This window comes from Oculina patagonica, chromosome 4 (genome assembly GCF_052425735.1).
Source record: "Oculina patagonica isolate OP01 chromosome 4, crgOcupat, whole genome shotgun sequence".
Taxonomy (NCBI): domain Eukaryota; kingdom Metazoa; phylum Cnidaria; class Anthozoa; order Scleractinia; family Oculinidae; genus Oculina; species Oculina patagonica.
In genome coordinates this window covers 20,991,752-21,007,802 of record NC_135761.1, presented here as the reverse complement: position 1 = coordinate 21,007,802, position 16,051 = coordinate 20,991,752, and the positions used below count along the sequence as shown (strand labels likewise).

Sequence of the window (16,051 nt, the reverse complement as noted above, 5' to 3'; positions counted from 1 at the left end):
TTTAAAAGAAAAAGAAGCCGAGATAAAACAACAAAACGAGGAAGACAAAAAAATTATTGAAGATGATAATGCCTCGCCATCTGAAAAACAAGCAGCGGAAGACAGAGTCGCAGAAAGAACCGAGGAGCTCGGGCGTTTGCAAACGCAGATTGCAGAAAGAGAAAGGGCGCTTCCACTTCGTGAGAGGATCAAAGAGATCTTCAAAAAATATGGCGTGACAGTAACAGCAATACTTCTTGCTGCTGGTGTCACGATTGGTTCTGTTATTGGAACAATTACAAACGCGTTGAAGGCAACCGGCAAAGCGTTGGGGAAAGGCCTAAGTGATATTGGCTCAAAGGTAGCATCAGCTCTGCCTGGTCTCATTGGCTCGATTGCGAAATTTCTTTTCAAAACCGCTGGTCAAGTAATTGGATTTCTTGCAGAGCACACCTGGCTGCTTATCCTTGCTGTGGTTGCTTTTCTTGTTGAAAAATACATCAAAAAGAGACGTTAGCGCATAAGGGTGTAGAGCAAAGCTGCTGCTCCAACCGCGCCAACAGCGACAGTTGCTTTGTTTATTTCGTGTGAATCATTGGCTACGGCCTTCGTAGGTTTAGCGCTTTGCGCGTTGCCGTCCTTTGGACGGGGACCGTAAAGGTCCCTAGCTGGTGTTTCAGCAGCGCTTGCGGCGGGTGTCCAATTTTTTTTTGCTGTGGCGCTCTTGTGTATAGGATTTGAAGGGTGGCTGTTTGGTGGGTTGATTTTTGATTTTCCTCCCGCCATCAGTTTAAGAGCTGCTTTTTTTGTAGCTTTATAAACCTCATCATTCACTCCTAATTTCATCCCAACAACAGCCTGCTTAAGCTGGTTATTGTAGCCAACAACGCTTTCTGTGTTTATCACCATTCGAGCGGGCATCAGCCAGGCACCTGGGCAGACTGCAAGGTTAAGCCGAACCTTAGCTTCGTCGATGGCTAATTGGTATCTTTGGACCGACTTTGCCAGATCAGGTTGCCTTATAGCGTCTTCAACCAACACGAGGAACTCACTTTGCGCTTCCTTTGCACGGCCGCCTGTTCCAAGTATGCTACTTCGAACGTTGACCTGCGAACCGAGAATACAGTAGACAAAAGCCTCTATCGACTGGTTTACTCTCGACAAACCTGCCTGAGTAAGCCCTTCAGTGCCGTTAGGACAAAACCAGTCTGCCTGTGCATATGCAGCGTCGTCTGGCTCGATGTATTGAATCAAGTTACCTTTGCTTGCAGTTCCACCTTCATCCGAAAATTTATCGTAATCGGGGTATTTTGCTCCAGTTTTGTTTGGTCCAATGTTAGTAATCCAGATATAAACGTTACCAAGTCCGTGGTTTGCGCCTGTTGTGAAACGGAAATCGCTTGACGGGTCGACACCGAACTCAGCGCATATTCTTTTGTAAGAAGCCACGTCGTACTTGTTGTCGAACTGGCTAAAAGTGGGGTCGCCTGGCAAGGCGCTTACGCTCTGAATTCCCCCCATCTGAAACAATATTCGCCTTATCGTGAAATAAACGTGAAAAAGATAAAAATTACGCACAATCGGTGGCAAGCTAAGAGCTGAGTGCTCTTCATCGAAAATATCTCGACTTATACCGCAGCCTGTTGTCGCGCACCATACCGCAAAGTTAAGTTGCTGTGGCCAATAGCCCATATTTTGGCTAGCAAGCCACCTTTTTGACTCTTTTCCTGATGTATGCTTCAGTTTTGTTTTTTGAAAAATCTCTCTTAATTTCGTTGTGAAATATTGGTCTGGTGTGACGTAGATGTTGATTTGGCTGTTAAATATTTTTTTCAAACTCGGTGCGGCTTCGTGAAATCCAACCGCGGGAATTGGCAAAGATGAGCCTTTTGCGCCGCTTGGTGACAGCTGTTGTGGAAAACCGCCTGAAATTTGATTCACCCCCAGTGCTTTTTTCATCTCTGGGCTCCAATATTTGCTGTCAGAGCCAAAAACATTTATCAAATGGCCTTGCCCTGCCTTGTAATAAATGTCTGACGTTGCTGTGTGGTTGTACGCGAACTCAACCTGTGCAACAAATTTTGTTCGGTCAGAGTTTGGATATTTTGCAAGAAAAGGTTTCCATGCATTGTCTTTTGCCGCTTTAGAAATTGTAGTTGCTTCTGGGGTTTTCATCCACTTCATAAAACCTCTTGTTTTTGCATCCATGGTCCTCTTTTATATTAAACATTTTTTATTTTTATTTAATATAAAAATGGTTGTGCTGACTGTTACCACAAAAGAAAATCCGAACACTGTTTATTTTGACCAGCCTATTCCAAAACCAAGCTATATCCGGCTTTTAAGTTGTTCTCTTTACAACAGCTGGAATAGTTTGGAAAAGGATGGAATAGTTTTTTATAAACAAGTGAACAAGGAAGAGAAGGCGCGTTATATACGGCAAGGAAACTTCTCACTCGATGACATTGGGAGTATTTTTGAAAAAGGATTTCCAGAGAAAAACATGTTTTCTGTAACAAAAGGCATTGCAGGCCGTTCATTGATAATAAAAGCAAAAGAGCCCAATTTAAAAACTTTTGGACTGAATGAAAGTCTTATTAAGTTCTTTAATTTGCCTGGGTTTGAGAATTACGCAAGTATTGAAAAGGAATTTTTTGAAACAATTGAGGTAAATAATGTTTCAAATCCTAAAAATTACTTCATCAACTGTGACCTTATCGACAAGCAACAAAGCTTGCTAAATGGTAAGCCATCAAGCCTTTTAGCGTTTTTTGACATACGTGGAAAACCGTATGAAAAAGTTTATTACCAAAATACACATTTTAACGTCTTGCGCGACGTTTCTGCTGAAGAAAATGTATCATCTCTGACTCTTTCGATTAGAGATGAGAATGGAAAGCCATTCGATTTTAACGACTCAAATCTTACATATGAGTTGGAATTGAATTAAATTAAATACAAAATTAACTTTTATGTATACGAGACCATGTCATCTGCTAATGTTCTCCCGAGTGCCCCTGCTTATGGTGATCGCGAAGAAACACAACTTTATCCAAGCCTCCCAACAAATGCCGAGAATTTTCGGCTGACTGAAATAAGTAAAATTGAAAAAGAAATATCCGCTGAAGCTGAGCATTACAGGCTTGTGTTAAAAAAATATAAAAAAGTCCGGAAAGTTATTCACTATTCCGTGGTCTGTCTTGGCGCCGTGACGGCAGCTCTGTCTTCTGGAGCTGTTGCGACTTCACTTACTGGTGTTGGAATTGTTATCGGCGTGCCTGTTGCAGCAGTAGCAGGTATATCTGGCGCAGCTTCCACTGGCCTGTCAGTTATCAACAAAAAGCTTGAACGTAAAGTTAATAAGCACTCAAGAATCCTCGCTCTGGCTGTTGCAAAACATGACTCGATAAACAGCTCTGTCTCACAAGCTCTGAATGATAATCTTGTTTCTGACAAAGAGTTTCAACTGATCACACGAGAAATGCAGAAATATCGCCAACTTAAAGATACTTTACGCTCAAACTTTGCACAAAAACAAACAAATTCACTCCAGCCAGACATCGGAAAAATTCGGGAAGAAATCAAGAGAGAAGAACGCAAAAGATTGGAAAAAAAACTTCTCGAAAGCGCCACCGACATTTCGAAATAAAATTTCAGTCCAATAAAACATTTTTTCATTTTATAAAAGAATGATTGTCTGCGCTCATCTTGTCGTTTACTTTGTGATTGAATATTTCACCCCAGAGTGGCAAAAAAATATTCGAGTCATCACTAAAGAGGTTGTTGATTGTCTGAACAACATTTGAGGCTGTCGTTCCTTTTTCCACGATCCACGATCCACGATCCTTCTTTTCCAAAAGACCCAAGCCCCCTCGACCTGCACGTCACGCTCTGACTGCGACAAAATAATTTAGCGACCGCCAGCAAAAGATGGGCCGCACGTATTTATTTGTTTTGACCAAAAAAATAGGTGTGAAGCAAGGGGTTATTTCACTTTTATTTATTTTTTTTCTTGGGAGCCGTGAAACAATATTGTATCTATTAATATAAGCAATCAATAAACATTACAAGTGTGTTAAGTAAAAATAATTTTATTCAGTTGCTAAGTTAAATGTTTCTTGACAACGGCGGACATCTCATGGCCGCGGTAACTAAGGTAAATTGTTCCTTGACAACGGCGGACATCTCATGGCCGCGGTAACAAAGGTAAATTGTTCCTTGACAACGTCAGAATATTTTAAGCTTGTAAACTTGCAAGTTTTTGTCAATTCGGGTTACGCCGTAACCCATTGGCATTCCAATGTGATGACGTTTTTAAGGCCTGTGACTAAGATAATTTTGTCAATTCGGGTTACGCCGTAACCCATTTGGCATGTGATGTTGCCTGTGACTAAGATAATTTTGTCAATTCGGGTTACGCCGTAACCCATTTGGCATGTGATGTTGCCTGTGACTAAGATAATTTTGGTCAAGTTTAGCAAACGCTAAAGTTGTATCATCCCATCGTTAGACATCTACAAATGATTTATGTCGATAAACTGAGTTAAAACTTCTTAATTTTTGATCTAGAAAGGTTTGATAAACGTCTTCAAGCATCCGATATACTTAACCTTGCGATCAAACTTCACGACCAAGCATCTGATTTTTGTCCGTAATTATTGCTTCGGCACGAATAGCTGATATGAAATATTAAAATCGGATCCTCGTTTGTCGTTTCCAAATGATTCATGTCCGTAAGCTGTGTCTTTGCTTCTTTTTCAATGAAGGTTTGATAAACGTCTTTATACATCGGCCATACTTGCTTGTGTAATACAAAAAAGCTTATGTGAATAATATAAAGTTATAATTTTAACTGTGATTGGTCACAAAAGACGTCATTACATCGGGAAATAACCTATTAACTAAAAATAGTAATGACGCCTGGTGAATAAAAATACCGTGATCTTATATTGTTCTTTTATGTGCTAGAAAGTTCTTAGCTCAATATTTCACGGTATATTTACATGTTTGTCAAATTAAATATTGTTGTTGAATAAATCATAGCTCTTACAACACACATACAAAGAGTTTGAGTTGTTTTCCGGCTAAAAATATTCAAAATGAAAAAAAAAAGAATTAGATTACGTCAAGGGGGTTTCCCACGCAATTGGCACAGGGTAAACAATGACTTCCTGTGTTACTCGATAATTTATGCACTCACCAGAGCGTGCAAGTTTTGTTTAGCTTGTCAAAACGTTTGCGACAACACTGCTGTCTAGTTTTTTTAATTTTTCAATCAGCTCGTCTGTTAAAAAGATTGTTATTTGTTTTTCATTTTCTTTAGTTTTTTTGTAGGTTGTAAACGCTTTTCCACGAGATCTTTTCAAGTTTTTCTTTACACTTAAGTTAATTTCTCCAGTTCTCCCTCTTCCCATCTTCGTTTACTCAATAAGAGCATTTGTTCAATTGAAAAATAATTCTGGCGCGCCTGTTCTTTGGGGCTTGGCGGGGGCCACTTGTTTTAGGACAGTCCTCAACAAGTGTTAAAAGGGTGTCTTTGCCTAGATACATGTGCATGGGTTGAAAGGCTGTCATCTAACCCCGACACACTTGCAATATGAGGGTTTTGGACGCAAATCCAAAAAAACAGTGAGGGGCGAGAATGGCGAAGCCGGCAGGCGAGCCAGGCGAAGCCCCGAACGCATTTTTTTGGATTTGCGCCAAAACCCTCATATTGCAAGTGTGTTCTGCTTTGTGTACGTAGGTTACTTGCGTCTTTTTTAATTGGTTGAGAAATTAGTCAAATTAGCATATCGGAGAAACTTCTGTTGTTACTCGCGTCCGCCTTTGAGCCTGGTTTTCAGAAGGGGAAACAAGCACCAGCGCAAACACAAGCGCAAGCATAACAGCTCTTATTTCACCGTGAAAACGGCTTCGACGCAAGCATAAGCACAAGCGCATTGTATTTTGATCCTTGTGCTCGTGCTTGCGCTTGTGTTTGCGTCGCTAATGAAAATCAGGGTTTATAGACGAAATGACAAAATTCCGACAGCGACATGCGAACCTTTCCAAGTTGCAACATGACAAGCTTTGAAATTGAAACGGGAGACATGTATACCTACCCTAACAGGGCCTCAATTCTATGATCAGTTGAATTGGATATCTGCAGGCTATTCAAACTCTTATCTCGTAATTTCAAGTTTATGGAATAAGTCTAACTAAAGCTTTTAAAGTAAAATGATTTTTTTTCAGCACAAGAATTAAAAACAAGAAACAGTCTTTCAGTTTTAACGTTTTTCCTACTTTATACATGTATTGACACCGTATGCAAGGAGAACAAGAAAAGTTGTACCCTGTTCCAGTGGAACCTCGATTTAACGAACCTCTTCATAAAACGAGGTCCTCGGTATAACGAACGATGTCTTTTGCCTTAGTAATAGTGAAATATATGGAAAAGAGCCTCGATACAACAAAAGCTCGATATACATGTAGGTAACATATTTTGCCAGTCCCTTGGCCCTTCGCTATACAGCTCAGTATATTGCGATAGTTAGTTCTCCTCACTACTAAACTGTCAATTAATTTATCGAGTACTGTTCAACAAATCAAACCACACTTCTTTCTTTCTATAAGAATATACTTTATAAGAATATCGAGGCTAAAATTTACGAAATTTCCCTAAGAATAAATCCGAGGATGAGATGTTGAAAATAAATTTTGTGTGTTGAAAATTTGTAAATACAATACAATTATTTGTTTTCAACTAAAACGTACAAAATTCCTCTCTCTAAACGGCAAAACTGGTAAAAAAAAGAAACAACAACAACAAGCAACACCAGCCGTATGTTTGATGCTAACTGAATAACATCTCTGCAAGACGTTATACACCTAACACTTGTAATTGATACCCCAGTACATTCTAAAATGGAAAAGTCAGACGCTTTAATCTAAGAATATTCGCAAGATTATTTTCACCTTTAATCGACAGAAAAATAAGAACATCCAGCCTGAGCAGGACAGAAAACAATATTCTTATAGAAAAAGGAGAAAGATTATTGTTACTGGGTTTTCTCACTCCAGTACAAAAAAATACATTTTTTCATGCTGGTTTGGGGCACCCTATTCACAGGCATAGCATACAAGCAAACACTAGACTGCCACAGCCTTCAATTTTTTTGAGTTTTCTTCGATCTTTGAATGTGCGAAACAAATCACGCAAAAACTGGACGACAGTGAAAATCAGTTGGCGCTAGGAAGTGAGGGGCAGGCCTCGGGGCCCCTCGCCCCCTAACCTGAATTCATGCCCACCCTCCCTATTTATCACTTCGGGGAAGTAATAAATTTTCCAAAAAAGAAAAAAGAGAAATGCCTGATCTCAGGTTACCCGGCCGGCCCCACGCCTCATTCTTCCCATTGATGCTTGCTTGGCTCGCTGTTCCTTTGCGTTAAAGAATACAGAGGCTGTGAGCAGTCTTACAAACAAAGGCGGGGGTGGAGGATAGTAAGTTAGTGTAAAACCTCTTGTGTAACACTTACATTGACCCATAGATAGTTCTTTACAGTTAAGTGGGCAACATTCATTTAACATTCTACAAACAAAGGCGGGGGTGGAGGATAGTAAGTCAGTGTAACCTCTTGTGTAACACTTACATTGACCCATAGATAGTTCTTTACAGTTAAGAGGGCAACATTCATTTAACTGTCCATTAATTAGTCGTTTTGTTGGTCACAGTGAAGCTTAATGCCTTTCAAGGACTTAAACAGCGCTTTCGGAAGCCATGTTACACAGGCGTGGTTAAAAGTTGTCGCAGATGGAATCTTTTCAACCTTCGACCACTCCTCTTGATCTCTGTCGTAGCATTCCACTATCCCATTACTGTGAGTTCCTCCGAACACGGAAATTTTATTCTTTGCTTTACCGATGGCAGCGTTTGAGTGAGGGACGTACAATTCTGCGCCAAGCAAGCTCCATACATCTGTTGTGGGGTCATACAGCTCACAATTTTGAAGTGGGCGACAAAAATCTCCCATGCCTCCCACCACAAGGATTTTATTGCCCATAACTGTGGCACTGGCAAAGCCTCGTTTCTCTTTCATGAAATGATTAACATATTCCCATTTGTCGATAGTAGGGTCGTATCGCTCCACGCTACTGAGTGCTAGCTGTCTACGTCCATCGTAGCCCCCGATCGCGTAAACGAGCCCGTTTAACACTACCGCGCATAAGCCCCTTCGCCAATCATCCATCGGGGCCACATCTTGCCACGAATTCTCTGCTGGCTTGAAACGCGTCACGTAATGCTCCTTAATTAGGTATATGTTGTCTTCAACTGTCACGGCCGCCATCGGAAGTCTGGAGCGAAATGATAATTTCTCCGACCAAATGTTTTTCTGCGGGTCAAATTTCTCAACCGTTAAGCAATTGTTTCCCCAGCCAATGGCATACACCGTGCCTTTACAGATAGTCACTGTCCGTACCTCATTGAAGCTCTTCAATCTAGCCAAGTCGAACCAGGTTTCTGTCGCGGGAATATAACATGAAGCACAACCATTTTTGCTCAGTAACACTATACCCTCCGTGGCACCTCGTGGGTCGTCACGCTCGTCATCCGGGAACATGAGCGCTGCCGTGACCAAATTTTTGCAGTCGTTACTGCGCGTCACGAACTCGTCATGGTCGATGACCTCGGCGATGAATTGAAAAGACATGGCCGACAAGCGAACATGGCGGAAAAGTTGAGCAAAGAAACGCTCTCTTGTTTCCGTGTCATGGTTTACCCACGCCCTTATTCCATCAAAAACCTCTTCTTCGCCTTTTTGCCTTTTGATAACAAGCCTCTCACCGCAAATGAGTTCTTTCACGTCAGAGAAATCCGAAGACAAAAACTCCTCTGTTTTCCAAATGGCTGCAAGATGATTGCAAATGTATTCTGTAGCGGCTTCGTGTAGCAAATCGTGGCGGTATCTCTCGGCGAAAAGTTGAATCGCCAAGCAGTTCGACGGCTTTAAGCTGTTTATCAGAAACGCGGCACAAGTTTCTTTTAAGCTCGGGATATCAAAATAATCGGCAATTACTAACAGTTCCTCTGCGTTCTCTTCGGAAATTCCAATATCCCCGGTGTAAACATAGTTCAATAGCTCTTCAATAGTTTTAGAATCTGGATGAAACTCCGGAAGATCCACTTGAAAATCATTGCCTGATTTTTCTCCAATCAATTCACTCGTGAACTTTGCTTTGAAAACAGGGCTGCTAGCTGCTAGCACAACTTTGTGAGCGGGCAGTCGGCTGTCGTTCACAACAAGATACACATCGCAAAATGCTTGAGACTTTCGAAATGAATTCATTGTGTGAAGCATTTCCTGCCGTTGTTGATATTTTCTTCTGTTTAAACTTGTTGTTAATTCCATAGTTGCGATAAGGTCTTCGAAACTCGCCGAAACCCGTCGAACGCGCTCACACTCGAGCCGCCATTTTGAAAACTCGTCGCCGAGAAGGCCCTGGGGACGTTTTTTTTTTTAAGGAGAGAAAACCCCCCCCCCCCCCCCCAAAAAGAGGGAGGGTATGATTTCAGGTTACTGGGGACGGGACCAGGTTGACACTCGATCGCATAAATCTTTTCCGAAGTCCAAACACGCAAATTAAACAGTGTAAAATTAGTCAAATGTGTCAGCGGTGGACTCAATGAACTGAAATCTTAGCACTTCAAAATTCATATTTTTAAAACTTCAATTTTTTCTAGGTATTCATAATTTCGTTTTCTTTTGTTTTTAAGCAAAGCAATTATAGCTTTTTTCTTATTTTGAGTAAGCGTTTAGGGAAAATGGAAAAGGACTTCAGTAGAATCCGGTTACAAGAGTTGTAATTTTTGAAAGCTGTCATCCGTACCGTATTTACTCGAATAAGCGCCGCCCCGAATAAGCGCCGCCCTCGAATAAGCGCCGCAGTCCCGATGCGGCGCTTATTCGAGGAATTCCGTTTAACTAAAAACAGCACTATAGCGCAACTCCAAAACAAACTTGGACAGTTCTTTCCATCAAAAGCGTTGTTGTGCAGTTCAAAGGGATTCTTTTGCCGCTCACCCATTAGTTTTTATACCCAACATTCTTACAATACGTAGTTCTGTAAATGGTGAGAAGGCTGCAAACTTTGCCAGGACAGCTAGCGCCAATTCTCTCTTCAGCAAGACACGAATACTGACAATGAAAAGGCGCTATTTTAAATTGCTGTAAAAGAGTTGTTCTTTGTGGCGTCCCAATTATAAATAAGCGCCGTCCTCAAATAAGCGCCGCCCTCGAATAAGCCCCGCACTTAAGGCGCGGAAAATTTAATAAGCGCTGCGGTGCTTATTCGAGTAAATACCTGTGTTCCAAGATTATATGTAACATGTTTAATATACACGAAACATCATATCACCTAAGACGAGCTGACTTCCTTTTACATTGATAATAAGAACAAAAGTTCCAAAGTTACTGCGTGGCACTAAAAAATAAAGGTGTATTAAAATGGGTAATAAAGTGCCAACAAAGATTTTTTTAAAAACCAGACGTTTCGGGCAATAGCCCTTCTTCGGTGGTAAACGTCGCCAAAGAAAAGGCGAAAGAAAGCCAAAGAAAGGCATTTTCTTTTGCGACGTTTACCACCGAAGAAGGGCTATTGCCCGAAACGTCTGGTTTTTTTTTACTTCCTTTTACTAAGGTTTAATACCGTAACTTATGAAAAACACTCCCTCAAATATCATGGGCCAAGACTGTGGAATAAACTGTCCAAAGATGATAAATCACGTAGACCACTCGCTTGTTTCAAGGGACGCATAACGCAGGAGTGACATCTGAATGATCTTTTTTTATCTTGTTAGTTTATAATAAGCTTAGTTAGAGTAAGGACGTTTGTATTCTGTATTTTTATGTAAGACTTAAGACTAATCTGTCCCCTGTTAGTAGAAGGATCTTCCCTCATTTTTGACACATGAATAGAGTTTTTTTATATATCGTATTTTATCTTACATTTTATATCTGCTATGCCTGCTTGTCATTTACTTTACAAATTAAAATCTTAAGGATTTGGTGTTGTCCTGGGTTAAAGACAGGATAATATATTTCTTAACTGGGATTTACTTATTTATAAAGAGAAGATGGCCCCAACATATCGTCCAGCACCCGGGCCAAGTGAGAGCTCTCGAAACTTGCTTCATTCCGTTTTTCTTTTCTTTCTGTAGATTCATTTTTATTAGATGAAATTTGCTCGTTGCTTTTGCCCCCAAAGACGTTCTTTTCAACATCTTTGCTGCTTGAATTGCGAGTAGCACTAGTTTCCAAGCCTCCGCTGTACGACTTGAAAGATTCGGGTCCAGTGCTTTTCGTGCTTAATTCTCTCTGCTGTATTTTTGTGTCTCTTTTCCTGCGCGATGGTAAAATGACCCCAGAGACATCAGGAATGCACTCGTGCCATACTTTAAGGTACTTGGACGCACTTGGAACACTTTCAAAGAAAGGACTTCCTGCTTCCACTTCGCAATTCTGCTGTTTCGCACAACGTTTCCTTATTTGGTCGGTAGCTTGACTTGAGTCTGCTATCAGCGGATAAAAAGATGAATCGACAGAAGTGGCGTTAGTGCATGTCACGGAGTTGCCTCCTCCCCACCTAGCTTGCGTTACTTTAACTCGTTTGCCAGAGTTGCATTGTAGTAATGCACGTTTACCAGCGCACACCACTGTCACGTTCTGCGGAAATTAGAAAGAAATAAGAAGTCATCTTTAGGAACCCTTAGGTTCTGTTGTAAATTTAAGAGCTAATTGTGGTTAACACTTTACTTTAGGGGTTTTTATGAGGCAAATGTTGTAAAAGAAGTTAGCCGTCACTTGTTTTGAGATATTAGTACCGAAAACTGCCAGTAGCTTATCGTCGTAGCAACCACTCGGCTCGGCGGTCCCCCGTCCGTCTGGCGTCTCGTCCGCCCCCCTTGTTCTCGTCTCCCCATCGTCTCCGTTCACCCCCTTCGTCCACTCCGCCGTTTGCCTCCTATGTATGTCGGGACTGCAGGGTAAGGAAGAGAGGTACATTGCACTAAGTACAAGTCTTCTACTTATACTGGGCTAGAGTAAAAATATCATCTTCCCGGCTATCTTCATTTTTTTGTCGTACTAGCCTTCCCGGGTAGCCTTGCAATCTAAATTGTTTGTTCTACCCTTTGAGTGACATCTAGTACATGCAGTCTCCGGGAGATCTGGAAAGAAAATTACCACGAAATTTACAAAAGCGTTGAGTGGTTCACCGCATCTTCAACTTAAGACACTTTCTGGTAGTATTTCAGGTAAAATGATTGAATCATCAGTTCAACCTACCGTCTGTATAGTATAATAAGGTGTGTATATATCCGTTGTAATCTTCCACGTTGGATATCCGGGGGTTCCTGGCAGTCCAACCTGTCCTGGAAGACCTCCGAATCCCGCTCCTCCTTTTAGCCCTGGGGGTCCAGGGGGCCCCGGAGGTCCAGGGGGTCCCCGTGGTCCAGCCTGACCAAACTTCCCAGGGGGGCCAGGCCATCCCGGCATGCCAGTGGATCCTGTAAGTCCAATGCTCCCCACAGGGCCTTTTGGTCCGGGAGGTCCCGGGGGACCCGCGACACCCTTGATGAAAAATCCCATGGAAAGTTCTTGGTTGAGAAGGTCAAACGTTTGTATTGAATTCAGAATGTCCTGGGTTATTTCGTCGCCAAGTCTGGGCCATTGTTCTCTTGGAATATGAACAAGCTAAAATAAAAAGGCAAGGAGCATGTATAAAATGACCTGGGATCTCGAGCGCCCGTTACAGAAACCAAATCAATTGTCTAAACAGTTCTCTGACCGATATGTTTAAAAAAAAAAAAACACTTTTTAAAATCAGTGCATTTGAATTGATGTTAAGCAAGGTTATTTAAATATGGTGAGTCTCGTTTTGTAAAAGAAAAACTGAATGTACAAGCGAATTTAGCCACCTCTCGTCGCGCGTGGCTACAACAAGCGATCCAGGCGAGCGTGTCTCTCGCGTAACGCGCGCGCTTTATGAGAGGCGGGTACTAAAGCAGGTACGAACAGGTTCCGAGTTCAACTGTAGTAAATAAAAGAGTAGATGGCGATAACCTTAACAAAATTTCACCGAGAAAGAATTTCTTCTTTCAACAAATTTTACCGTATCTTAAATTAAAAAAAAAAAAAAGACGTTGTATGGTTAAATTGTGTCCTGTTTTCATAAGTTTTATCTTTGATATGTATCCATTATGAGGCGGCACAGATTACCTGTAGCAGGTACTTAAATTTAAATGCCATAGCAAAAAGCAACATGAGTGTATTTTCAAATTCAGTCATTTTGTAAATCTGGATTTGTAAAATTCAATGATTTCGTTCTCAGAGCTATTTTAATCTGTAGCCAATGCCTGATACAACAGCCGAGAGAAATTTTAAAACACATTTGTTTAACTAACCTTAACACCAGCAACCAGTTGCAAAAACAAAATCACCCTGAAATATTCCATGGTGGTTTGATCTGCGAAAGCAAGATAAAAACATTTGAAATAAATGTATAGAATCACAGTTTTCAATAGATCAGCTTTCAGTTATGTTAGGTTTTTCCTGCAACCATTTAGGTTTAAATAACTTTAGCTTAGATTGGTTAGTTGAAAAGTCCAGTTAGCACCACTCAAGAACGTAGCGCTGGGACGTGATGTTCTCTTAAAGGTTTACTGAAAATTAAATCGATGGTAGACTCAATTTTCACAACCTAAACAACCTTAGATAGGTGACTTTGCTCAACTTGAAACTATTGACAAAGAATGATCTTTGCTAGTTTTCCTTGGAGGCGCTTTAAACGCTTCTGTGACCGTTAATGAAAACCACGATTCAAATATATCAAATTTAGAAACAAAACTATTATGGAACACTTTGTATACTTACCCCGATTGAAAATGACAATGTCTAAATTAAACCATGCTCTGATAGACTCTCTCTCTCTCCAATGAAGATCAACAGTAACTATATAGCGGCTACCATAAGTTGATGTTTGGAATGGTTTTTGATCGAGACCCACAAATCTTCGCAGGTGACGAGTCTAGATATATGACGTCATTACGGTGTATTTGCTGCCAACGGCGGGGTATGTAAAACTACTTAGGGGGAAGGGGATGGAATGAAGTAAGTAAACTTCTCGTTCGACAAGTCCAAAAACTAGCATTTTGTTGGAGGGGAGAATTATTTTTATCCAGTAAGTCGTTACGGATTATCCCTTCGAGGCCCTGCTTTGAGGGAATTACCTCATATTACGTTCATAATTATTTGTTGGCTGGTGTTAAAATAAAATTAAAATCGGATATTATAAATTTGAGGCCGTGAAAAGTTTATGCTCCTTCGAATCCGACCAACAAAGAGTAGGAGTCCTGCATAGTACCCTGGTGGACTCTTTCCACTAATGACGTCATGGTTTTGTGACGGTGAGCATAAAAGTAGCCTGTGAGCAGGCTCTCCGGTCTAGGATGGGGCGAAAAAAAGCGGGAAGAAAAAGGAGCTCGAGGGAAGGGTGGGACGGGAGGAAGAGCTTGTTGAGAAAGAATAGAAGTCACCATTCCGCCTCTTTTCTTCCTCCCCCAGGTCCTTCTCGGCTCGCTTCGCTCGTCCATCGGGAGCCTGCTCGTAGGCTAGCATAAGAGACAGTAAGGCTAACATAAGGCTGGTAAGGGTAAGAGAGATACTTCGCAGTAAAGTGTGATACATTGTCAAGGGTGTCGACGGGGAGCTCGATTTATAAATGCCAGCTCACGTTTCTTATCAGGTTTCTTGGTCAAATTTTCGACCATTTAATTAAAACAGTAGCTGGTTTTGTTGGCGGGGAGGTTGCGGCATGATGTGTCAATTAATAAGAGTTTTGGCTCATTTGTCATCTGTTATCAATTAACAGTGAAATTATGTGGAAGGGGGACCTTTGGAGTATAAAAAGTCCTTGTCCATCCTAAGCCCCGCATAACTTTGATGTGTTTGCCTCATTTTGGACAACCAAACAGAGAATGAAATATTGCTAACCGCTCTTAAAAAGTACAAAAAAGGGCAAGATACCATGATTACAGACTAACGGGGTAAACCCCCCTGGAAAACACCCACGTGCAGTCGCAAATAAGAACCCTCTCCCCCCTGCGACTATCATTTGTTTACGTATGATAAACCCACGCAGCCTTGTACAGACTACACTGAAGTGGTTGTAAAACGAGGTCCGGTGTCTAAAATGAGAAGCTGTAAATGGGGTGTTTTGCGGGAACATGCAGACCTCTGACGAGGTTTCGACGTAGAAATATAGCAATATTAACGTTAAGACTAGACGATGATAAACTGAAAAACATTTACAATAAAAATATTCCTTGGTAGATGTGTCCGAGTGCACGTCTTCAGTTAGTTTCTCTTTGTCACGTACGGTCATGGGCCGTAACAAGCCCCGAGGCAATATTGATTGATATCAACTGATAGGTAAATAAGTATCGCGCGTACAGTTTCAAAGTATGTGAATCGTATAAAGAAGACTGGAAAGACGATACTAAAATGAACAGTAAATAATTCTGGAGCAGGGTTAGGGGTTTGCCAGAAAGTATCTGATCAGAATAGTTTTAGGTTTGCAAAACAACAACACGAAGAGATTTGTTCCACTTCGTCTCACTTTAATCTATCCTGTCGACTTTTGTTGTCAACGGATGCAAATCGATATTAAGTAAACAAAAAAAGTCTTTTTTTCGTGTTTAATAATGTGTCTTAATTGCACGCGCTTTTGATAAAATACAGATCAAATCGTGTGTACCTTTCCCGTCAGTTTTCCGTTACAACTGGGATTGTTTTTCTGACAGGAATTACCGGCTTCAGCTAGAAAGTAAATCTTGCACTTCCAGTGCCTTCGGGATCACATTTACTGACTTCGCATATTTTAAAAGCTAATTTGTCTAGAGTAAATGTCTCTTGAAGACCGAACGAACCACTGAGGAGTCGCAATATGGCCCCTTCGTTTGTGTTTCCTTTTTAAAGCCTCCTGGTTTAATTCATGTCATAATCGTGCCAAGTCCGTTGGGAAATGGGGGCTAAATAC

At 41.2% G+C, this 16,051-nt stretch overlaps 2 protein-coding genes across 2 annotated transcripts; both read right to left on the bottom strand.

Annotated features, from left to right (window-relative positions):
- Positions 1-6,241: 6,241 nt before the first annotated feature.
- On the bottom strand, positions 6,242-9,418 carry LOC144649827 (kelch-like protein 28). Its single transcript, XM_078509426.1, has 2 exons — positions 7,591-9,418; positions 6,242-7,476 (listed from the first exon to the last, which is right to left on the bottom strand). Exon 1 carries the CDS (start codon positions 9,364-9,366, stop codon positions 7,669-7,671), a length of 1,698 nt encoding a protein of 565 aa, XP_078365552.1. The 5' UTR covers positions 9,367-9,418; the 3' UTR covers positions 6,242-7,476; positions 7,591-7,668.
- A 282-nt stretch (positions 9,419-9,700) lies between these two features.
- Positions 9,701-14,029, bottom strand: LOC144649826 (uncharacterized). Its single transcript, XM_078509425.1, has 4 exons — positions 13,888-14,029; positions 13,419-13,480; positions 12,301-12,708; positions 9,701-11,679 (listed from the first exon to the last, which is right to left on the bottom strand). Exons 2-4 carry the CDS (start codon positions 13,467-13,469, stop codon positions 11,074-11,076), a joined length of 1,065 nt encoding a protein of 354 aa, XP_078365551.1. The 5' UTR covers positions 13,470-13,480; positions 13,888-14,029; the 3' UTR covers positions 9,701-11,073.
- Positions 14,030-16,051: the final 2,022 nt, after the last annotated feature.